Here is a 25,200-nt window from a genome sequence, read left to right as displayed (position 1 = left end):
CTGAAAATTTAGGATCACTAACAAACTTCAAATTGAAATAAATAATCCCAACACATTAATATTTTTTATTATCAACTTTAAAAAAATTAGAGGGATGACTTAACTCATAACTTTCTATGAAAAAAACAATTATCTATATTTCAACATTTTTGCCAGTTTTATTCTAATTTATTATTTTTGGCTTGCTAATTCAAGTAAAATTGCATTTAATATTTTATATAAAACTCTATTTGATTTAAATGGTTACTGTGAATTTTAATAAATATATATATATATACATATATATATATGTATATATATATATATATAAATTACTTTTGCTAACAGTTTGGTAGAGAATCACTAGTAGCTTTCAAATTTCCACAAACAAAATTCAGATATTATAGATGGAAATAAATAATAAATATGTATTGCAATTTTCTGTGCTTGTAGTTGAGGAAATTATGCATATACTAGAAATATACACTGAATTAGATTGTGCTCCTACTCAGTGGAAGAATTACAAATAACAACTATTTTTGATGCCCAAAGTTTGGCTTACTCTAAAAATCAAATATGTTAGAAATGTAATAAGTCAAATCCTGCTTCCCACCCATGGTTTACCCTTCACTTTGTGGAAATGTTCAGGTCATGTTTTTCTTGCTAAACTTCAGTTCCTCCATCAATTAAATTAGAAGATCGGCCTAAATGATTCCATTATCTAGATAGCATCGCCAACATCGTGAAATCAGTACAGTGTAGTAGAAAGCTTATGGATTTGGTCTCAAATAAATGTGGTTTTCATCCTGACTTTGAGAAGCAGTCAGGACTTGGGCAACTTCTTAACAGCTTTGGGTCATGGATTCCTCATTAGTAAAACAGAGACAATATAATGTGTTTCAAAAGTATGTGTAGAAAATTCTAATCCAGAATAGTACATTCTAATTAAATGTTTACTTTCCACCACCACACCATCCCTCCTGTCTGATCGAGGGTGTCCATAAGACTGGGGGGAAAACCCTTTTATCATAAGATTTTTGCGTTTGCAGCAAAGCAGAGACGAGAATACTTGATAACAGAATACTCGGAGTCTTTACATGAGGCTGTTTACTAAATAAATAATATATATACCTTATAATACTGATTCAGTGCATAAGCAAAGGAGTTAGGGATTATTTCCATATGCATGATGATGTCACTTTTCAGGAATGTAAATGCAAAAATTTACAAATATGATTAATTCCCTTGAATACAGCAGATTGTTTCGTATGCTTTTTACAAAAGGAGAGTAATATGATATAATATATACAGAAGAGGGAGCATTTGTACTTGCTGACACGCTTTCTTGTAAGAATGCAAGTCCTCCACCCTACGCCATAAGCAGTGAGAAGACGACCAACTAATGCTGGTCAGCAGAAAGTCTCTTTTTGCAGATGGTACACACAGTTTTCTGTTTTTGTTTTTGTTTTTTCAAGTAATGTATTACACTGTCACAAATCAATTTCTAATTAGGCTTCACACAATTATGCTCATGTCCTACAGTCTTCTGTCAAACTCGACTTGCAAAAAATGCTTGAATGCAAAGATTCATGAATATGCCTTTGAAGGAAATGAATGCTGATTGCATTTTAAATATTTAGCATAGGAAATTCAAACATTTTTATTAGAACTGACTGAAATCATTATACAAAGTCTGTAACTTTAAAGTCTTTTGGGGGAGGGTCAAACATGACAATCGGATTTAACTGTATTCAAAGGGTTTTTTTATTTTCTGAAAAAATATAAAATTTCGTATCTTACACTACAAAAACATGTACACAAACGAAATGCACATAGAGCTTCAAATGGGGAAAAGATACAGAAATGCTAATCCTTTCTTGAATTAATGCTCAGGCAAGAATTTGAGATATCCTGATGCCTAGCATAGAATAAGATACTCTATACAGCTGCTTCTGACCTGCCTGAAACTAAGAGAATTTAATAAACATATTAGCAAGTGACTGAGTCTAAATTTTATTCTTAGACTATTATAAATGAAATTTACATACTGTAAAATTATTGAATGTAAAACTATAGCAATCTAAAGATTCACAAATATGTTGACCACTAAAACCTTTACTGTTAATATATCTCAGACTGAATAAACATGATGTATGTTGCCAATTTTTTTCATTTACATTTAGAAGAAATAAATGACATTTGATTCTTATTATTATAGATCAACTCTCTCTTTTTTTTTTTTTTTTAAGAATTGTGTCTTCTCTTAAGCAATAATTTTGTGGTCATTTGAACAAGAACATTCAATCATTCATGTGTAAAAAGATTTTTTTTCATAAACCAACATGAAAAGAAAAGTTAGTATCTTTTTCTCCTTTGATACATTACTATATAATTAACGGCATAATACAGAAAAATATTCCATGTAACCAGCTGTGCTACAGAGTTGAAGCAATGATGACTTATTGTAGTTATTAATTTCCTAAAACTAGCATTTTGTTGTTCATTCATCATCATCATCATCATCATCACATTGTACCTACTTTTTACTTATTTTGATTTGAAACATCTGGCAGGACATAAGCAAAGACAGTTTACTATCATTACTTAGCTTTTTGTTTTCTCATTTTTAGAAAGAAAAAAATGGGAAAAAAGATCTTATTCTATTACGCAACATCATTCATCTAGTAAATTTCTAACATCTGATGCAAATAGCATTTGCCATCCAATGCACCGTTACAAACAAAAATGTCTTCCACAGATAAATATCTCTACTTGTGCTTCTGAACATCCACTTTAAATGGGAGGAAGAATGGTGTTAAAAAAAAAATCTTTGACTTTGACACAGAGATTAAATAGTAGACATGCAAACACATAAGTGTTCAACAGATAATAATTTTCATTTTAAACTTAAGATGTGAAACTATCTCTTCACCATTGCACACTGGTTAAGACTCTTTACAAACTAAGTGAAGGATGTTCTGTATTGTTTTGGCAACTCCAAAACTAATAATGCTGGCCACATTTAAGTTTGGACAGAATATTGGAATATAGATTTTACAGTAATCCTACAACTTTAGAACACTGATTTGGTGATTAAAATAGAAGACATAAAAGATCATGCACATTATTTTTTTTAAATGGGAAAATCAGAATCCTCACATTTTTACATACAATTCAGACATTTCAAATGGCCCAGAAGAACACGTGAGCAAGTAGAAAAATTCGGAAACAAATTATGATTGATAAAAGTAGTAACTGAGTGACTTCAACAGGTATCAGTATTTTGAAAAAAATATTTTTCAAAGTTCAACTCTGAGAGTGACTCATGCTTTAAAGGTATTGCTACTTGATAGCTACAATAACATTATGTATTATTTGACAAATCTATCTTATGTGCTAAAATTATTGAGTCTCTGTTTTATTGTTAGTTGTCTGGTGGGTGACAAAATGAACCAAAGGATAAGAAATCACACAATCAAGATTTGTCAAACCTCACCCTGGGTTACTGCCTCACTGCATTTCACAAGAGCTGCCTCTTCTCCCTGTACCACTTCTCACATTTATAGATGAGATTGGCACTTCCCAATTGGTGACATATCCAGTAGTGAATAAATATTTTAGAAGGGAATTCTTTCCTCTTTTTATTTTTATGTATGTATGTATGTATGTATGTATGTATGTATTTATTTTACGTGGGGGAGAGCATATCTTATTTGGAAGTCTCTTTACTTCTTTTAAAATCATATTGACATTCTCAACCAAAATGGGAAAAAAGAATTCTCAACCGAATTGAAATATCGATGAAATCTATGTGTCTAACTTTCATCTCAATTTACGTTCCAAAATGAACACCAAGATTGCGAAGGAATCTGATCCATCCTAATTTGTAATGTTCTTCTTCGAAAAAGAGGAAACCTACATTGTAGCTTTAAGTTCTAGTCACTTATATATACTTTGTGCTGACTTCCCAATCATTTTTGAACACACAAAGTTAGAAGACAATTCAGAAAATATCTTTGTTATGTGTAAATAACTGTGACTCATCCTAACACTTACAATAGTTTATCTTTTAAATCAATATGTCTGTTCCTACTTTGAAGTTTCTCAGTTGTTACTTTATCACTTAAATTCAGTTGTTTTTACAAAATTCAATAAAGTGCAACACAGTCTCCGATTATTTTGTAAAAAAGAATGTTTAGTTCATTTTGTTTCTTGAAATGAACAAAGACATCTTTTATAATAGTGATGCCTGCTTACTTCTGATTTTATCAAGACAATGCTAAATCCACCTTTCTTTACTTTCTCTGAAAATTTCACTAAACTAATAAAGTATACTTGAAGCATATTTTATAAGAACCCATGGTATAGTATAGACCTAGTAAGTATTTATAGCCAAAACTGTACCAAATTAAATATACTAATATACCATCTGAGAGTTGCTTACAACTTTTTCTTTTTTCTTTCTTTCTTTCTTTCTTTCTTTCTTTCTTTCTTTCTTTCTCTTTCTTTTTTTTTCTTTCTTTCTTTCTTTCTTTCTTTCTTTCTTTCTTTGTCATGTTCTTTAGCAAGGAGTTACTTTACTGCTTAAGTAAAAGGTGGGCAGGGTAGAAAGAAGTTATTTCTTAAGGATTTATTCTTGTATGGGCTAACATTCAAGTAAAACAAGTGCTTGGAAAAGAGAGAGAACACCATTAATATCATGCAGGAATATTTTCTATAGATTCCATTAACCCAGACTACTTCAATATACTATTGCCCTTGATAATCATAAGTAGGCTATACTTTGTTCAAATGCTGTGCTCCTTGAATAATCACGTATCTTTCCATGGTTCTATAAAATGCAATATCATAAAAAATTGTTACTTCACCAAGGAGTCAGTTTTGTTAGAACTCTAATAATAAACCGTATAATTTGTACCACAAATGCCAGTCTTAACCAAATGCGGCACATAAAATGTACACAAAACATATCTTAAGTTCCTTAAGAAAGCCAATTAAATAATACTTTAGACTGGTTTATCAAAGTAAATTCGATTTGATGAAACTGAATACAAGATGAAATTACCAAATGAATAAACAGCCACCAACAAATAAAACTTGTTAAATCTTGAAACAAAGAAAATTCTGAAGGAAATGTGTATATATATATATATATATATATATATATATATATATATATATATTTCATCATTCCATTGCTGCCTTAGTATCAAAATGTCTACAGCTGAACCACAAGGGAAATGGTTACAAAGGATTAACACTTAGGGGTAATGCTTAGTGCTATGTGCCTGGATTTAACAACATTAACAGAAGCCTGCACAGTTAAATCCTTCTACATCCTGCTGAAAATGTGCCCTTCGGTGTCAACTTTGCTTGACAAGGTATTTTCTGGGACTCAGAAAGGTGAAATTTCTTACAGGGGTGCAAGATTAATGGCTAGAAGAACTGCATTGTCACAGATATCACAAAGTGTTTTCAAAAAGCCAAAGGGGATTTAATCTTATAGACATTTCCCGTTAGTGAATAAAGAGATTTAGTAGCTTTTGGACATATGAGAGGAAGAAAGACACAAGCTTGTGTTCAATTTTGTTTTACTGCTTCCCTATTTCTCCTATTCCTATTACACTCTGGAACACTCGTTCCTGTATGTTGCTAAAATTAAAACACTATTAAAAATGCAAGCAGAATGGTAACGCACGCATGTGCAAGCATCACACACGAAACTCCAACTTAAATTGATTCCTGGGTATATAGCAAATGATACAGTATATACACATTTATTACCTAATAGTTTCTAGAAGAGCAACTAAACATAAATTTTATAACACAGAAAAATAAATATACACCCTGTATTGTACTTGTCCTTGATCAAGCAACATATTTATACACTAGTTTCTATAACTTAACGCTGTGTAACAGCATTTTAAAATTACAAAAGAAGGTATCTATTAGGAAATTATCTAATCATATTGCTCTTCAATACACTTATGTAGACAATTCAGACTTGAAGTAAACTTCAGGAAATTGCAGCTTTTGTTAGCCCACAAATGGCTATAAACTTTTCCTTTCAAGTAGATTCTTGGAAGTTTTGAAAGGGGCTGCCTTAATTCAGTCTGTAAAGGTGCTCTATATAGTTATATTTTCATTTATAAAATTTTGTAGAAGTAGTGGAAAGGATTTTCTTGTTGCAACATAAGATCATGTTTAACCTCATGTTTTTATTCTATGCGGGTTATACTTGCTTCATGAGAAACGAAGACACTGAGAGGAAGATAAGGAGATTTTAGTAAAACACTGATTACAAATTCTGTGGCTTGAACCAAGGCTCTCCTAAGGTTTAGAAATCACTGAGTTTTCCCTTTCCCCCCCCCTTTTTTTTGTTAAAATAAATCTCAGGGCTTGTTTACAAAGTGCAGAATCATTCACTTGACGAAGTGACATGAAAAGGAAGTTACAGTGGCACCATCCCATTTACCAGCTGCACCTTCATTTCTTGAAGGCTGTTCATGATCTTCTTCTGGTGACCGACAAGAGTCACTCCAAGCCGTCTCAAATCCCTGTATGAAGAAAGCACACATTGGATGTATGTATTGATTCAATTGGTAGCACACCTCAATACTTTCACGCTGGCAAAGATACAAACATTTTGCAGAAGCTAATTAGATTACAATCCTATATGAGACATCGATATGATACAATCTGATATGAGACATATCGGGTCCAATTTTCAAAGGCAGGCTTCAAAATTGTACCTTGAAAATCTGTTTGCAGTCCAAGAAATATTTAACATAAGGACTGATATAAGATATAATTGCCCCCCACCTCATCTTTTGGACATCATTATTTTGGTGGCACAGATTAGTGGAAAAATAAATTTGCACGCTTACCAATAACATATTTAAATTAAAGGTACAATTTCATTGAATAATTTTGAAAATGTGGACCTACAACAGGAACAAGAACTTTTTTGTTTTGCTAGAAGAAATAGGCATAAAATATACTTTAAAATTTTTACAGTTAAGCAGTCAAAGACCATACTCTTCAAATGACTCAGTCAGTACAATCATTTTATATAACAGATTATCTTTATGGGATAATGATCACTACATTGCTATCAGAACACCTTCAAATATGTAAAACCTTGGATTGTGAGCAACTTGTTCTGCGAGTGTTTTGCAAGACGAGCAAATATTTCTAATAAATTTTAATTGGATAAAGGAAAAATGTTTTGCAATGCCAGTAGTACATGATACCGAATGTCACATGATCACAACTGAGCCAATGCTTCTTGAAATTCACTTTAATATACAAGTGCTTTGGATTACAAGCATGTTTGCAGAATGAATTATGCTCGCAAACCAAGGTTTTACTGGTCTTTTATTTTTTACTTGGAACCCAAAATACCAGAGTTTTCCTCCTTTACCAAATAATATCTAGGCTCTCTTGGCATTTAGAGCATTCTGAAGATTACACACTATCAGAAAGTCTTTTCAACCAAGATATATTTTTACTGTTTCCTTATTCAAAAGAAAATTATAAATGTTTAGATTTCTAAATTAATAGTGTATTATGGAGTTCAAGGTCAGGGCCCATGGTTCCTAATTGTTATTTCATAGGAAATTCAGAAATTCTATTCCCTTGAGGTACACATTTGGTAAATAAAATTATTCAGGTATGTTTGGCAAATAGCAATATTAATTATAGAAAAAAAATAACAATTTAAGATTTTTAGGTGACCAAACTGTTTGCCATGTTATATTTCTTCAGATAATTACCTTATTGAACACATTATGGTAACAGAATATTTGTGCATTCAGTAAATGTATTAACTTCAGATTATCTTAGACTTCCTTAGAATTGAAGACAATGACATTAGAATCATTATATGTAAAATTGGATAGCTTTAGAAACAAGTAAATCTCTTAATTATCAGAGGATAGAAATTTTAGAAATGGGTATTTAGGCTCTACCTATATTAGTATTGGAAATAATTGCTTATTTAAATAATATCTTAGGTTTCTTTGCCCCTTTATGTTTCATTGGTTTTTTATGAGAGTTTCAGGAAATGGAAAGTAGCTAAAAAAAGAAGCAATTGATACTTATGGTGGCAACACAGTTCTTTCTCTCTTAGAATTGAACATGAGAAAATATTAAAACTATAAAACATCAGTGTAAAAAATAAATATATTTATATTATATTATATTATATTATATTATATTATATATTTATTTATAATGGTAGCCATGGAAGATAATCAGCAAAAAGAAAAAGAAAACAGTAAAAATTCACTTTGAAACAAAATCACTATTATTAGTTATGAAATAGACTATAAAATAGTGAGTTACTGACTAGCATGGGAATAAATTTCTCTTTTCAACTACATCAGAACTTCTTAGCTTTTCCCCTGTTAACATTATGGGATAGATAAGTCTTTGTTTTAAGGGCCATCCTGTGCATTATAGAATATCTAGCATCATCTCTGGCCTCTATCCACCAAATACCAGAAGCATTGCACTACTGTTGACCCTTTGTGGTTACAAGACAAAACTCTTGCCATATGTCCCCTGAATAGCAAAATCTTCCCTAGTTGACAACTATTACACTAATATAAAGATAATAAGTGAGAATTAAGATGTCCTCTTCTTACATGCTGGAAAAATACATAACTCTATGATAATAGATTTCTGTTAATCTTTCATGGATGAGAAAATGAAGTTTACAGAATTTAAATCACTTGAGTAGATGACACAGCTAGTGGGTGTCAGGGCTAGTACTAAAACCAGGAACCTGATACCAAAGTCCATACTCTTTAAAAATTTCTCATTACTCTGAGATCTGATTTTGAACAAAGTACTTTAAATTACAATAATTTCCTCATCCGTAAAATGAGAACTCTGTAGCTATAACATCAAATATCCAAAATTCTAAAGAAAGACAATATTTAATGAAGGAAGCTGAACACATACTTCTTTGAGGCTATGGTAACTCAATCTATACCTCATGGCAATTTCAGTTATGAGCTAACCTATACTTCATGGCCGGTCACTAGCATAATTTGGACCTACGTCAGGTGAAAGGGATGAAAATTTCTTAACCTGAAAATAATCATTCTCTGCTAGAGAATTTAAATAATTAATAATTGAAATGGAGTTTTAAAACATATGGTTTATCATATGCCTTATAAACCCACAGGTGATTCTGACAAATACCCATTTGAAAGTACTGATGCTATAGATACATACTTAGACTGCACAACTCATATGGCTAAACCAATTATTAGGAATGAGCTTTTGAAAATAATCATCACAACTTATTCTGAAAGACCTGAAAAAGAAATTATAGGTTTCCCACTGAAACAGCCTGGATTTTGAATATATAATACCGAAATCTTAATTTAAAGTGTGTGTGTGTGTGTGTGTGTGTGTGTGTGATGTGCATACATGCGCCCCACATTCCAAACTTGGTTGTTTCACTGATATCAAATCACTGGTTTGACTTATCATTTCCCTTTCTTAATTATATAGTAGCTATATTATACGTAAGTATAACTTCATTCTCTGAAAATAACTTGACCGCAAGAAAGACTCAGTGCTTTTGAAATTTAAAATTTTTATGACATCTATATCCTGCTAAAGGACACATGTTTTGAGGAATTGTATTTGAGTAATAAATGCTGTTATAGAGCTTGTGTTCATAGGCAAATGCAATCTTTCTTCAGAACATTTCATACATCTAGATTTTGGGTTAAATTTGTGTAAATTTCTCCAGTGTGTTAAATATAAGATTTCTTTCAAGGTCGCCTTATAATATGATTATCCCCTAAGATGCATACGGAAGGTCAGACCACTGAAATTCTCTCTTCCTCCCTCCCACCTCCTCCTTTCCATGGAAGAAATGGAATTATAAAAACACAACGCGGCATTTTATATATTGCCATAAATTATGTGTGTCTTTAATGGAATGCTGATGTTTTAAAAATCTGACTTGTCATTTCAAAAGCTGTCAAATCAATGCGCAGAGATTTAGAAAATTGCATGAGTATAATGCATGCAATGTCCATATACCTTTATGCAGTGTGATTTTCAGTGAAAAGGTGAGAGAGAAATAAGATCATTTATGCAAGTTAAAGTTGTTCTCGGCAGCAAAGTAGTTCCTTCAAAACTTGTATTTAATATTCTTCTAATTATATTACAAATGACAATTAAAATAGCATTAGAAAAATGTTTTCAATAAAGGTTTATTCCAATATTGCTAAGTGCATTAATGTATTTTAAGTAGTTTTGCTTCATACTTTCATGACTTCTAAGCATTCCTATTTTACTCTTGTACTGCCAAGTACATATTGAATGGTCAATTTAGCAGTAACAATGTGAGAGAAATTTGTTAAAAATTAAAGTATTTAACATTCGATAATGAAGTTGCTGCTCTACTTAACAGTGTTTGCTGAAAAGTTTTTCGAAAATGATGCAAGATATGCTATTTTACTCATCTCATTTTTCTATATAGGAAATTTTACCCAAGGTAAAGTTATAAATGTGTCTCTTTTATAAATATTACACTAAATGTATCATGATCATGTGTAATCTTAAGTAATACCCAAAGCCAATTCTAATGATGATAAACTATGATTCAGCATAGACTTATGAATTTAAACATGATAAGAGGAGTATTGTTACATAAAAAATAACTTGGCTTTTGTCAACAAAGCAATATCAGTTTTAGAAAAGCTGCAAATATAATGAACTGGCATTGATGGAATTACATTTCAGCATATTTTCAAATGTTACTCTATAATATTAAACAATGGAAAACGCTGATATTATGATACTAAAATGGCAGAATGAAAACCATAGAGTAACAAGAGGTGTCTAGTTGATATTGGAACAACTCTTGATTATTCAGGATTTAGTTCACCCATCTGTGGATTAGTCATTCCCTCACTACTTCTCCCTTCTGCTTTACACACCTGTTAGCCATATCACTGGTATTTACCCCAGCAACACTGGCTGGATAGGAGAAGGGAGAAGAGAGATTAACAAATATTCACTAAATTTCAGTGTTTATTCTTGTTGTCATAATTTGATCATGCCATTAACGGTATGCTTGAAATTTTTTGGTTCATTTAAAGATTCCTGATAATCATTTATATATCTACTATACAAGATAAATACATTTACATTTGGCAAAGATTAACCATGTTTGGTCATGATTTTCAGTGAGTGAGACATAGTGATGGTTGGACTAGAAACTTTAGCTTAATTATGTAGAATGAAGAGGATACTAAGTACTCCCATGTGTATTTTAGGTGTGTAATACATTATTCATAATGTCTTTATTGATAAGATAAAAACTCTGCTTGAATTGGTGTGCATAAATTTTGGCCCTAGATTTGTGAAACTTCCATTTTAGTAGTTGAAGACCCCATTTGAATAAATGATACTAACATAAACCTCTTCAGTTTACACACAATTGGCATAATATTTAAATTCACTGGATTTTGTTCGTCTTCTGAATAATCAAAAGTTGACAGTGCTGGTCTGACAAGAAGTTTAAAAAGCAGTGGTAATACTGTCCTTAATACAGGTTTTTGGATTCAATTTGCAACTCACCTCAAGCTTAACAATTCCCCCTGTCAACCACAATTCACTGCATTTACACACCATAGTACAGATTGCACCATTACTGCCACAACAATTGTTCTGTGTATTGTACACAGAATAGCAAAGTTTAGGCACAGAGATGGCAGACAGAAACATCTAAAGTTGAAAACCACATTGCCGAACACATTTTAACTCTAAGATTGTTAACCTGTTCATTTTCTTTCCACATTAAGCCATATATGTATGTTACTGGCAAGAAATAAACAAACAAAAGAAAGAGTAAGAAGAAAGAACTAAAGAAAGAAAGAAAGAAAGAAAGAAAGAAAGAAAGAAAGAAAGAAAGAAGTAAGGAAATCGCAAACAAAATTAAACCTTTATGATGGAAAATTTTTATCAAAGTCAGCAGTTCTGAAAAATTGTAATATTTTCTCTCCCTTTTTTTGAACCCAATATAAGAACAAATTTGATGGCACATATTTTTCTAATTTAATTATATGGAAATTTGATCTTTTGCCTTATATTAATTGTTCTTAACTGCACAAATATTCACTAAATTTCAGTGTTTATTCTTGTTGTCATAATTTGATCATGCCATTAATCATGATTTGATCATGCCCCCCCCAAGTATTTATTACAGGTATACTTTCAGTTCTCAATTTCTATTATTCCTTGGCAATAATGTGGACAATAATATTTATTGTATTATTATAGCATATGCAGCCTCCATAAAATTAGTATTAAATATTGGGTAAAGGCCATGTGTAAAAAATCATTATCTTAAGTGTTTAAGAGCTTGTCTTTGTCTTTGCTGATATCCCAGCTCCTTTGCTGTGTGCCTTTAATAATTATTTTGGTGAAAGGCGAGCAAAATGCACAGATAGTCTTTTTCGTATATTCCTGACCAAACAAGTAACTGATTACTCACTGTTCTGTGAGTTATTTAAATAACATTTTGATAAATGTGTTCTTGCCAAACAGGAAGAATGTGGTCAAAACCACAATAAACAAGAGGACATATATTTAAAGGTGTGGGACTCCAAGGAATCAGCTTCACTGGATTTGAGGTTTGCTGGCTCAGTTCATGGTAAAGAATATGTTTATTGGCCCAGGAGTCTGAAGCAACTGATACATGGAGATAAACATCTCTGAACATGAAGATTTTAGCACAGTTTCCAAATTTCACTTTACTCTTCCGGTTAAGGTAAATGAATCAAAAGACAAAATATCAGAAAAGAGGCAATATAGCCAGAGGCAACAAGATAGCAGAGTAATGGAGACAAAGAGAAGAAACTGAACCAAGTAGAGAAAAATTGATCAGATAAAAACTACCGGAGAATAGAAATGGGTTGGAGAACCATAATTAGAAGAGAGAAGAAGGCTTTAAGTCTTTAAACAAAACATACAAAATGAGAGTTTGGGGATAGAGGAGCTGACAATAAAGATGAGTGAAAATAATTAAAATCAATAAATGAAATGCTAAAATACAATGCTAAGATATTCAACATATTTCTAGTATTTGGGGGCCCCAAAGAGATAAAGTAAAACAGAGGTAGTTAATGCAAAACCATTATTTGTGATTAAAATTATTCTGTGAAGGGAGGAGCAAAAAGATAGTGGATGTATATATATATATATATATATATATATATATATATATATATATGTATATACATACACACACACATAGGTATATGTGCTATTTTAATAAAAAAAGAGACATCATTTAATGCAAATAATTTTATTATATATTTACAAGTAATCTGACATTGGGTAGAAGAAATACCTACAGTATCATTTTAATATAAAATGACAAATGACTTTAATAAATTAAAATGACCATTTTTACTGAAAAATTAAATAGCAATCATGTAAAAATAGTTTTAAATTATCAACAAAATTTTGTTTACTATTTTAAATATAGCACAAATGAGTTCTTTGAGTGTTGAAAGAAATAGTGGGCAAAGCATACGTGTCATCAAATAGATACAATTTGGAGGCGATGGTGAAGATGACGTTCAGCAACATAAGAGAGCATGCTGAGTAGTGATTTTAGGTCCAGCATTATAGGGATGAGGATAAGAAATGTTGAGAATGTGACATTAACTGGTGACAAATGATGGTACCCTGTTACCTTTCGTGTGGACTGGCAGTGAGTTCAATGAGTCAAAGAATGCCAGAATAGAAATGGTGAGTGCTCAGTGTTAATATTATGTGAAGTAATGGAATAAGGACTGTGGTTTAGTGCTTTAGAATGTTCTACCATGTTCTAATCCTCACAACAATATTTTAACCTTTGAATTTGTAGGTAATTTAAAGTAAGTTGTCATCATATTCATAGGTTAAAACATTATTCATGTTAATGTAAGCTAGATGGAACCACCATAACAACAGTTAATTTTCACAAATAACAAATATTAGGCTAAAATAATTACACATACAGAGTATATAATAAAATACAAACAACTTACAACCTTAAAGAATTTAATGCTTAACTCTAGTGATTTTTATTTAATAAGATTTGATAAATTTTATCTTAAACGTGCAAACAGAAAAGGGCACAATTGGTTCCACTGAGATTGTACCAAATAACAAATCAGAGGCAGAATCTAATATATCCTTGGATTACAAGAATATAAGGTGCACCACTTAGAGATTAAATGAGATTCCTGCCTGGGAAGCTTTGTTTAAGCTGTTGCTACCCGGGTATTCATCATAGCCCAAATTTAAGAATATGTTTTGCTGTTATGTAGGACTAGCCACACCAATTGTGCTTACAGTTTGTTTTGTAATTACATTCATATAACATAGGTTCCAGTATAAAAACTTCATCAAGAAAACATCTTTTCCACAACACAAAATACCAGTATTTTGCCAAGGAGCTGTTATTCCAATTATTCAAATATTCAAATGCTATTTGTTTGAAGCAAAGAAGCAAAGATACTGGCCACAAGTAGCATTAACCATGCAGTTGTTAACAATACAGGCTAAAAAAGAACAGGCTTCTTTGAAAGCTGTCACACATGGGCAAAGGTTAACTGATTTCCCTTGACCTCATCCAGATTGGATTCCAAACAATTTTTCTCGCCCCAGCAATTATGTAAAAATTATCAGAAAAATTACTCACTCCAAGGTCACCTGAGCCACAGCGTCCATTGAACTGTATCCATTTTCCATGAAAATCTCTGTATACCGGCCCATTTTGATCGCTTCTAGCCATTCACCTACTGATCTGTAGGCCCCAGATCCCAGTGGGCCATGTTCTGCCAATAAATTAGATACCCTAAAACACAGAGCACATCAATATTAAAAGTAACATTTTCATGTCTCTTATTATAAATTGTAATATTAGCTCACTATCAAGGGATTTTTGGGTTTATGGAAGAAAATAATTTAAAATATAGAACACAAACTTAGTCTATTCAGATTTTTTTTCTACTCATAGTCAATGAAAACTTATGATGGCTTAATAAGTAAATGTTCTGTAATATAAAACATTAGCTGAAAATTCCATTAGATGTATTTACTTCCTCCTATTGTATTTTGTTTATAAAAATAATACAGAAAATGCTGCTAAAATTAGATATGAGGGATAATTTGTGTCAGCCCAATTGTTCCTAGACATTGCTAGAGAAACTCATGCTTGTTTAAGCTAATTTCTCAGGAAGTCCAGAAGTTATTTATCCTGTATTTTACACTCTTAAAAAATGTGCTTGTTAACTTGGCCCAGGAGTAATAGAATTTTGAAAACAAAATGTAACCCCAAATACTTTAGAAAACTGAATGGGATTAACCAACCAGGAGATACTCTTAGCTGTACTAGACTCATATTTTTTGTCTAATAATAATAATGATACAATTATGAGAACCATTTCTGGAAATACATCCGAAGTAAATGACTAGGAAAAATGACAAAAAGTACTTGTACCATTTTTTACTAGTGGGAATGAATGCCAAAAACAATTTAAATGTCCATCAGGGGGATTTGCCTCAGTAAATTTCAACCATAAGATATAGGACAAATACATTTCTTTTGATTCATTGTCTCTGTACTTTCTCACACTCTGTTTACACTTCAACCTATTCCAGTATATTTCCTTCCAAAACAATTCTATAAAAATTTCTCTCACTGTGGTGAGCAATGATTTTTATTTTGCCGAAATCTATAAATATTTCTTATCTGCAAAATGATTGACTCCTCAGAAATTTTCAACATCCACCTCCACCACCTCTCTTTTGAATTCCTATGTTGTCTCACAAAGTTTTGAATAATTCTCTCTTTCTTGGCTACCAGGACATTGAATTTCCCTTGGCATCTTTTAAACTTCCTTTGCCGATTACTCCTTTCCCTGGCTTTAAAATTTGGCTCTGTATCTTCTCAGCTCAGGCTAAAATTCCACTCTAGGTAATTTTACCCATTTTTATGCTTCAAGTGGCATCTATTTTTCTCCAATTTTTACCCCCAGCCCAAGTGTCTCATGTATTCCTGTAGCTACTTACACCTCCATATTTCTCATAGGAATATTGCCCCAACATGTCTGAAACCACACTTGTCATCTTTTTCACATCCAATTCCTCCTGCAGTCTTCTGCGTTCTAGAATATGATACAACAGTTCACTCCTTCCTTGTCCTCAGTCCCCTCACAATCAATCATTATGTGTGCTATCCATTCTACTTCCAATATATCACATATCTGATCACTCCTCTATCTCACTTGTTGCCACTTTAGTTGAAGACATCATCATGGCATATCTGCCAACTACTCTAGCCTCTGAGTTATCCTCTAAATTCTATCCTCACTCTGCTGCACAGCCAAATTTCTTTTTTAATGTTTTTTATTTTGTTCAATATCTTCCTCCTCCAATAGTGTGTTGTTCAATGCTGTATACTCAGCACCTATCCCACAGGATGACATGATGTGGACATGAACATGAATCTGAACATGAATATTGGCTGAGTAAATGGGTATCTTGTGATTTGTAGCCTTTAAGTAATAGGGGTCAAAGATTTTATGAAGGTAGAAATACAGAAAAAAATAGTTGGAGAGTAGGATCTTGAAGTTGACATTATGGAGGAGTTGCGATTTTTAGTAACAGCAAAATCTAGAACATGACGCTGAGAAGGAGAGTTCATGGTAGGCTAGAGACCAAAATTGAGAGATATTCAAACATCATCTACATGGCTACTGAAATCACCAAGCTTTGTGACATGGGTGAGAATAAATACAGGTTAAGACAATGACCAGGAGCTAACATCTTCTAGAATTAGGATTTGTAGATGACCGAATAAAAATGTCTAGTAAGTGCTATAGTCTTCAGCCAAATCTGTTTAAATGAAACCTAGCAAGATGATTCTATATATTGCACACACACACAAAAAGAAAAAAATTTGGAGACTCTTAAACTGTTCTTAATCTATAATGATACCAATATAAACTAACACAATTTAGATCATCAAAATGTCTCTTTATAATTTCTTTTCTTTAGGTCCCTTTAGACAACATAATTCAAATAAGTAGATGAAAGAAATGCTTACATTTTTACATGACAATAAATAACTTAAAGGCAGATATTTCAGTAGCAACATAAGGAATATTCACTAAGAAGATAAATTCTCCAGTTGCTACTACAGAAAGTTAATGATGCTTGAACAGAAGTTGAAGTTTCATTCTTCATTTGTATTTAAAAATGACTTTTTGCCTAATAAACAAATGTTATGTCAGAATCATAGAACTTATGTAACTTTATCAACAGATTGTTTCTCATTTAGTTCATGCTAATAGGAGGCCAATTTGGTTACACTTCTTGTAAAAATAAAGATCTGACTCAAATATAGTGAAAATAACATTCTGGCAATTTTTCTTAAGTACAGAGTCAAACTGATTTATTTTTTGTGAGGATAATTCTGTAATTTATCACGTCAAAGAGAAAAACATGTTTTACAAATATGTAACGTTGTTTAAGTATATTCATGTGCATTCAGAAAAATTGTTTTAAGTATTCATTTGTGGGGCGCCTGGTGGCTCAGTCGCATAAGTGTCTGACTCTTGGTTTGGGTTGAGGTCATGATCTCAGGGTTGGTAAGACTGAGCCCTGGGTCATCAGGCTCTTCACTAATAGCACAGAGTCTGCTAGGGATTCTCTCCCTCCTTCTCCCTCTCCCTCTCCTTCTCTCTCTCTCGCTCTCTCTCTACATAAACAAATAAACTTAAAAAAAATTAGAAATAAAGAAGTAAAAATGCTCATTTGTTCACACAAATTTATTCATTTATCAGTTTTAAGTTTTGTTCCAATTGCACAGTAAGTGATTCACCAAGTATCTGTGTACAACCAGATGGGAGCAAAGAATCTCTAAAGGAGTTGTCATTGTTTATAAAATATGGCAGACACTAAAGTCTATTATAAAGAAACCAAAGAGTAATTATTGTTAGATATCTCTGGTTTAAGTCTATCAGTGCTCACTTGGCTATCTCTATGATCTTATAATTTTATTTTGACCCATCCACACTAATGTGAGATCCAAAACACATGAAAATACACACATTTGAGTTTTTTATAATGTTATCTGAACTTGGCTGTAGTTAACATTTTACTGAAACTGGCATTTACACTGGTAGATTAGGCATAGATACTTTCAATTTGATTATTTATATTTCATTGTAAGAGAGTAATATTACGCAAAAACTGTATTTAAATAAATTAGTGTCATACAGATCCATAGATTAACGTGTGTATTGAAATGATGTTATTGATTTAATATTCATGGCATCAAGTTGAATTAGCTACATTAGGAAAAGCTCTCAGGTCTGGCTTTTTACCTGCTCGATGCATTAACCAGCGTCTTCAAGCTACTTGGGTTACGTATCAGCTTATCCAACATGTTGACAATTTCATCAAACTTGGGCCTGCTATTTCGGTCTTTCTGCCAGCAATCCAGCATTAACTGGTAGAGAGCAGCAGGACAGTCCATGGGGCTTGGCAGACGGTAGCCTTCCTCCACTGCTTTAATCACCTGCGTAAAGCAAAACAGAGCCATACTCAATACCACAAACAGTACAGAATAGCTTGAGAAATTTCCTACTATCCAACTTTCATTCTGTCTTAGTCTTACTCTTGCACTGATAACCAGCATCGTTCTCTCTCAAATCTCTGATTACTTCTATTTGCTGCAAAATAAAACAACAATAACAAAAAGTAAATATGTTATCACAATGTTAAAAGATATTTTCTTCACATATTATAAAGAAAATAAGTGGTAATCATTTTTACATAAAATCTTGATGAAGGGTGATTTGTAACATTAACTGACATAAAAATAATGTTCATGTTTTATTTATTTATCCTTGCATTCTGGAACCAAATAGGGATTAGAGTTTTTTAGTGATTTCTCTGAAAAGTTAATGTCTTTGTAATGAAAAATTATGGGCAGATCCACATTTTTTAAAGCAATAGAACTGCAATTTTACTTCAAAAGAGACTTTTGGAGGGTAAATGATGGATAAGTCAAAGGCTAAATTAGCATAACTGTCTCATGTATCATTTAATAATGTCAGAGTCTGGCTGTTTATTATCATCTACTGATTTCTGTCAGGAATTTGGAATGACTGCATAAGTAGCACAGGCATTACAAACATCATCGATTTTAAATAAAACCACACATGTGAGTATTGTCTAATTGCGAAATTGTTTCATCAAAAACATTCATAATGTTGCTGCTGCCATCAAAATGTCTAACTAAGAAGAAATTCGTTTATGCTTCTGAACATAATGCAGGTTTTATTCTAGAAAATTCAAATATTTAAGTGATCCCCAAATCAATAATAATAAACATAGTTCTCAAATTCCTGTTGTGGATATTTCCTTAAATATTAATTACATTTTTTGAGAAAGACTTTAGATTTGATTTGACAAATGAAAAAATATAAATGATGATTAGAATAGGAAATTTACAAAAAAAAATCTTGCAAGATTGGAATGAAAGAGTCTCTCAATGGTAAAGAAAATGGCACCTGCACAAAAGCAGGAGCACATAGAAAGAAGATGAAATGGTATATTTAAGGGAACTTTATGGCCTAGAGGTAGCAGGTAGAGAGAAAGTGTTTAAGTTCAAACCTATCACACTGGATGGTTGTTACTATTTACTTTAGCTAAACACATTCATGGGGGGAGAGAATGTTGTCAAGTATAATTTGGGGCTTGTTTTGTTTGGAGTGCATGGGGAACACCCAGACGACACTTGGCAGGAATCTGGTTAGGGTACAGGAGATATTTGAGATGAAAATGTAAATGTGAGAGTCATCATGACTTGGTTATAGCTTGAAGTCAGGTGTGGTATATATCTACCCAGGAAGGGCATGAAATAAAAGTTCCTGACAAGCACAAATAGTTAAGTTCAGGCACTTCAAGGACTCAAGGACTCCAAAAAATAAATGGTCAAATAACTGAATAACTATGAGTGAAACTCCTGAGAGTCACTCACCACTTTAGTTAACTTAACTCAAAACAGCATAAAAAATTAAATGGCAAACCATGGTAGAAATTATTACAAAAACTAAAACATATGGTTAGCCTCTTTAACGTGTTAAAAGTGGATGCATATTGAGAAATAACATGATAAAACAACAGATTCATGAGGAACAGATACTAATCAAAACTTTGCAAAAGAAAAAAATGCTAAATAAATTTTGAGAAAACATTTATTCTCACTGGTGATCAATAAAAGAATAGATAGTGAAAGAATAAAAAGTACTATTTATAATTATATATTAATAAAAGTTCATTTATATATTAGTTTGCTTATTAGAAGACTTCCCATTGCTGATGATAACAGCAATAGCAGTCATCTTTAATAACGTGAGTACCAAAATAAAATGCCCTAATACAGTTTGTCACGAAATATTTCAGTATGCAGTGAGAACAGTGATTTTTACTTATTTAAAACCTGACTTGTTTCATAATGAATTTTCCCCAAAGCTGCTACCAATAAGCTCTCTTTTTTCTTTAACACCTATGCTTTTAAAAATATTGTCTTTCTTTCACTGAGTAGCTAGTCTTCACATGTGAGTGTGAAATGAGTAAATGAAACCAAGCCACTAGTTTTAAAGGAATTTTATGAGTTATTTGATTTGAGATGTAATTTCTAGACTATATTACTTAATCAACTTTATTTTCAGGCAAATTTATAAATAGAAATATAATACCATGTCTCTAAGTTAACCTCAGTACTTGGTCCAGGAAATTAGGTCATTTAATTTAATTCTAAATTCATCTTTAGAATTTATCTTCAAAATATATTTAAACTATAACTTGAGATTTTATATTCCGACATATTGAATTTTGTTTTTCATTTTTAACTACATTCCCTTCATAGTTTGGGGGAGAAATGAATGTATTAGTGCTCTGGTGGTTTGTGAAATGCTTGAAATATATCAAAGTGCAATTCAGGCTATTCATTTTATTACACAGTTTATAATGTATAGCTAAATGAATCATAATCTCCATTGACTTTCTTATTACCATTACATTTGTTAAGGTAGACAGTCGAGATAAACAAAGGAAAGAAAGAGAAAAAAGAAACAGACAACCAGAAGTTTTACAGATTATCTGGCACCTGTTCATATGGGCTACATCTGAAATGTTATTATAAGCTACGCATTTTCTTGGCATTGACATGTAAATCAGTCGTCTAAACACAATTTTAAAAATGCTGCTTCTCTTAATACATAAAACTTCAATACTGAGCACCCGATATGGCACTATTCACTTGGTGGCCAGTTGACTTCACTGGGCCCATTTTGTCATGTAAGGGTCAGTGGCTTCATCCTTTCAGGTACATATACCTATTCTGGGTACGATTTGCTTTTGCTGCCCACAGAGCCTCAACCACCATTACAAGCTTTGCAATACTTGATCCACAAACACTGAATCCCACACAGCATATCACTCAATGAGGGCACCCACTTCCTAGTGAAGAATGTGTGAGTATCAAATACTCAGTGATGTACTGGTAAATATTTAACAACAGGCTCTCCTTGGTGGGGAGGACATATTGTATTGTTTACTTGTTTATATGGTATAAATACTCCCTCCAGGTCGATTGCAAACTGTCAACATGATCTCATTCTGAAAATCTGCTAGCTGGTACAAGGGTGGTACCAGCAACCACTGCACATAGTACGTCATAAATTCATCCATAAGGCATTTAAGCTGCTTTCGCACAGTTGGGGCAGGGAAAAATACTGCGAACCCTAGGTGATACACTTGGGACTTCTTGTTACTCTTTTGTAATAACTGTGGCCTGAAAAGGCTAACCCCAAGAATGAAAGATGGATCCAGGCTACTAGTTGAGCCACCATGACCTGCCATATTGATAAATGAGGGGAATCCAGAATGGATAGTGAAGGAAGGAGAGGCAAAGGACCAGGTGAGGTCCTGAGATCAACTGAAACCACAGGGACTACAGTTCAGTTCATAACCTGCCTCTTCTGAGTTTCCACTTAGATAGAAAAACCCATAGAATCATGAAACGGATGCTCCTGGAACCTGTGTGGGGAAGTAGGTCCGTGCTGCAAAAGGTGAAGAGCATGGAAATCATGAAAATTTGTCTCTCAGATCTTTACCTGCTGGATGCTAATTAATCAACAACCCTTAACCCTAAACTTTCTAAAACCATCATCACATTTACACCAAAGCCAGGCTTTGCAAAGGTTACTTCCAGTCAATTATTGAGCATGGCAGTGATAATAAGATAGGCTCATTTCTATGTGACCCCTATGACAGACAATGTTTTCACAGTCTGACATCTCTCCCAGCTGTCCCGCATTCCTCTTCCTTACAAGAATTTCTCCTTAATAATACTAATGTATATCTAATTCCTTCTTGGAATAGGTTTCTTGCAGGACCTAGACTAGCACAGGCATTATATCATAAGCACTACAACACAAATTGTATATATAATATCTATATTCATCATCATCATATATTTGTAAGATAGTAACTATTATATGCATTTCATAGATGAAATGTACGAGACCCCAGAAAGTTAAGTAATTGCCTGTGTTTACACAACCAAGAAGTAGCAGTGGTAAGATTTACAGGCAAGTCTCTCCGGCAAGCAAACCTGTGATCTTCCCATCCTGATGCTGAGTCTCACCATTGGAACTAGAAACAACTACCTTCCAACTAAATAATTTGGGAGAGTTATAGATCTCACTCCATGGAATCAGATTTCTTGCTCCACAAGAAAAAAAAATATCTACAATTAAAATGTGCTATTTTGGAAAGGAGTGCATTCTTCATCACAGGAGATGTAAAAATGTAAGTTGGATAACTGAGTGGCAGGAATTTTGTAGGTGGAATTTGAGCATCAGCAGTGTGTTTTGATGAATTAAGTTTAACTAAGGTGTGAGCGCCTATGTTGCTAGGTATTTACTTGAAATCTCACACATGAGTCATTTTGTTACTGTGAGATATGAGGCTTTTCAGAAGTGACTGGAGTTTAAGAATATATTCTTGGAAATAATCTCAGATACCAAAGAAATAGTTCTGGATATACCCATTTTTTTCGTAGGATTTATTTTCTGTTTCCAATATTATTAAAGATATATAGAGTATATCTTTTTCTTAGTACATCAATCTTAGATCAGTAGCATTCCAGAGATTAAAGACATCTTAAAAATCCTCTATTCAAGTCCATTCCCTTTGTAATCATTGAAATTGACCAAGAGTTATAGATTCCAAAATGACTGGCTTTTAGTTCAAGATTTTTGGTTTTTGTTTTTGCTGTTGTTGTTAAATAGAAAGGTACAGGACTTTTGAACTGAATATGGATATTTCTTTATGTATCGCTTACTCCAAAGGGATAAGAGTTGAAATGAGGTTACCAGTCACTAAAATAATTGCTTTTCTCTCAGAGCAGGCACCATTATCCTTGCAAGACTAATATTATCTTCAAAGACCAATATTTTTCAAATACACTCATTGTAGATATTATTATACTAAGGCTATTAAGTCAAATAATTTGTTCACTGTCAAATCTTGGTAATTTTCAGTATTTATATGGGACCTAAGTTCCTCACACTTTAATTATAACATGCTGTGTGTTATCATAAAATATTATTTTTGTTTTACCATAAAATATTTCAGAAATATAAGATATGTGTATCTTTTTTTGTCCCATCAGAAATTACAACAAAGAATAGAAGGAGGACGAGAGGCACGCCCCGTACAAAGTAGGCTGATATCCTTTTGGGGTCAAAAATTCTTCCTGCCTTAGAGTAAGATCTAGGCCAGCAGAAATAGTAATAGAAAACAGTCAAAAAAAGAACAAAGAACAAAAGTAATTCTAACATAAGAAGACTGAAAAACAGATAAATGAGTTTCTAAAACATTTTGTAATCTATGTGCTTAGTGTAGTGTACATATTCATATATTTCCCAATAAATGCAAGAGTAAAACACTGTTACTAAGTATAAAAATGCAATGCAATTAAGTCTCTTTTTATTTGGGTCTGGATTTTAAGTTCAGAAAAATGTTGCCATTTAAAATGTTTGCTATCAATAAAGAAGCCTCTACTGACCTCAAGATATTATCTTAGCTTCCTAAGCTTGAATCAGAGTTCACGGTCTGGTATTAAAATTATCTTCATCATTCTGGTTTATTTTTATGATGTGCTGTTATGTTTTTTCTCTGTGATGACAGAGGCAATCCTAAATCAAAATAAACCCACTGCAGCATTCTGTCCCCTTGACATGGTGGAAGATCTCCTCTGGGAGATTTAGAATATTCTGCATGTCTTGGCAGTGTAATATTTTCATGATGCAAAGCCTTTAAGAAGTAGATAGTATCTGGAATGTAGAGATTATGGGATATATCATTCAAAACACCAAATCAGTACTTCTATTTTGTTCTCTGAGAGTTTGTTTCCAAAGAAATATTCAGTGATCATGGTGTTCAAATACAGATCTGTCATGTTTCTTAAATACAAATTTGGATAGCAATTGAGGAAATCAAACTTAGTGCTATATGTAGAAGCTAAATGCTACTAACAATTGTGAACCTGCTTCGAAAATACATAGCATCTATTGTACAATTTATTAAAAGCAGACAGAAAGATCTGAAATTTTATAATCATTTACTTTAAACCTTATCTAGATTCTTGGTAAACCTAGTCAAAGCCAAAATATTAGTTTTTATTATAATTTCCTGAGAATATTATATCAGCACTCCCTTTTATTTTCTAAATAGTTTGAATTAAAGTTATCTGAGAGTGTATCAAAACTCTCAAATGGCTAAAATCAGAAAGAAAAAAAAAAAACGTGTCTCAAATCCTTCATACTTCCTTGTTTCTATGTCCCTCTTAGTGTAATTTTATATTGTCCATTCACAATAGGCAGTGTGATTGCCCTAAATATGGGATTGGCCACTGCAACTGGCCTGATTATTGGATTGGCCAATGTAATTTTATGCTACTGGATGAGATGCAATAGGGATCATTCTTGCCCTTCAGTCACTTGACAGATGAGCTCACATCTACACTAGTCTACTGGTCTCCAGAGGAAGATAAAGGTCACGTGGATTAGAGCCACAGTATGCCAGTATAGAGCAACCAATACCACTGCCAAC

The 25,200-nt window shown here is 32.5% G+C and overlaps 1 protein-coding gene across 8 annotated transcripts in view; it reads right to left on the bottom strand.

Moving 5' to 3' along the window:
- Positions 1 to 1,605: 1,605 nt before the first annotated feature.
- Positions 1,606 to 25,200, bottom strand: part of EPHA5 (EPH receptor A5) — a 344,576-nt gene continuing 320,981 nt past the window's right edge. For 7 of the 8 annotated variants that reach the window (XM_019468625.2, XM_019468637.2, XM_019468628.2 and 4 more), the window contains 3 exons: positions 18,396 to 18,589; positions 14,705 to 14,860; positions 1,606 to 6,536 (listed from right to left, as the gene is read on the bottom strand). In XM_019468625.2, the coding sequence (XP_019324170.2) occupies positions 6,431 to 6,536; positions 14,705 to 14,860; positions 18,396 to 18,589 (456 nt within the window). In that variant the 3' untranslated portion in view covers positions 1,606 to 6,430. Of the gene's footprint in view, positions 6,537 to 13,302; positions 14,861 to 18,395; positions 18,590 to 25,200 lie in introns of those variants that run through there. The other variant, XM_019468676.2, reaches the window with a different exon arrangement.

The sequence above is a fragment of the Panthera pardus genome, unplaced genomic scaffold, assembly GCF_024362965.1.
Source record: "Panthera pardus isolate Hobbes unplaced genomic scaffold, ASM2436296v1 HiC_scaffold_13, whole genome shotgun sequence".
Lineage (NCBI taxonomy): Eukaryota > Metazoa > Chordata > Mammalia > Carnivora > Felidae > Panthera > Panthera pardus.
The sequence above is the reverse complement of the archived record's forward strand: the minus strand, read 5'-3'. Positions and strand labels throughout refer to the sequence as shown.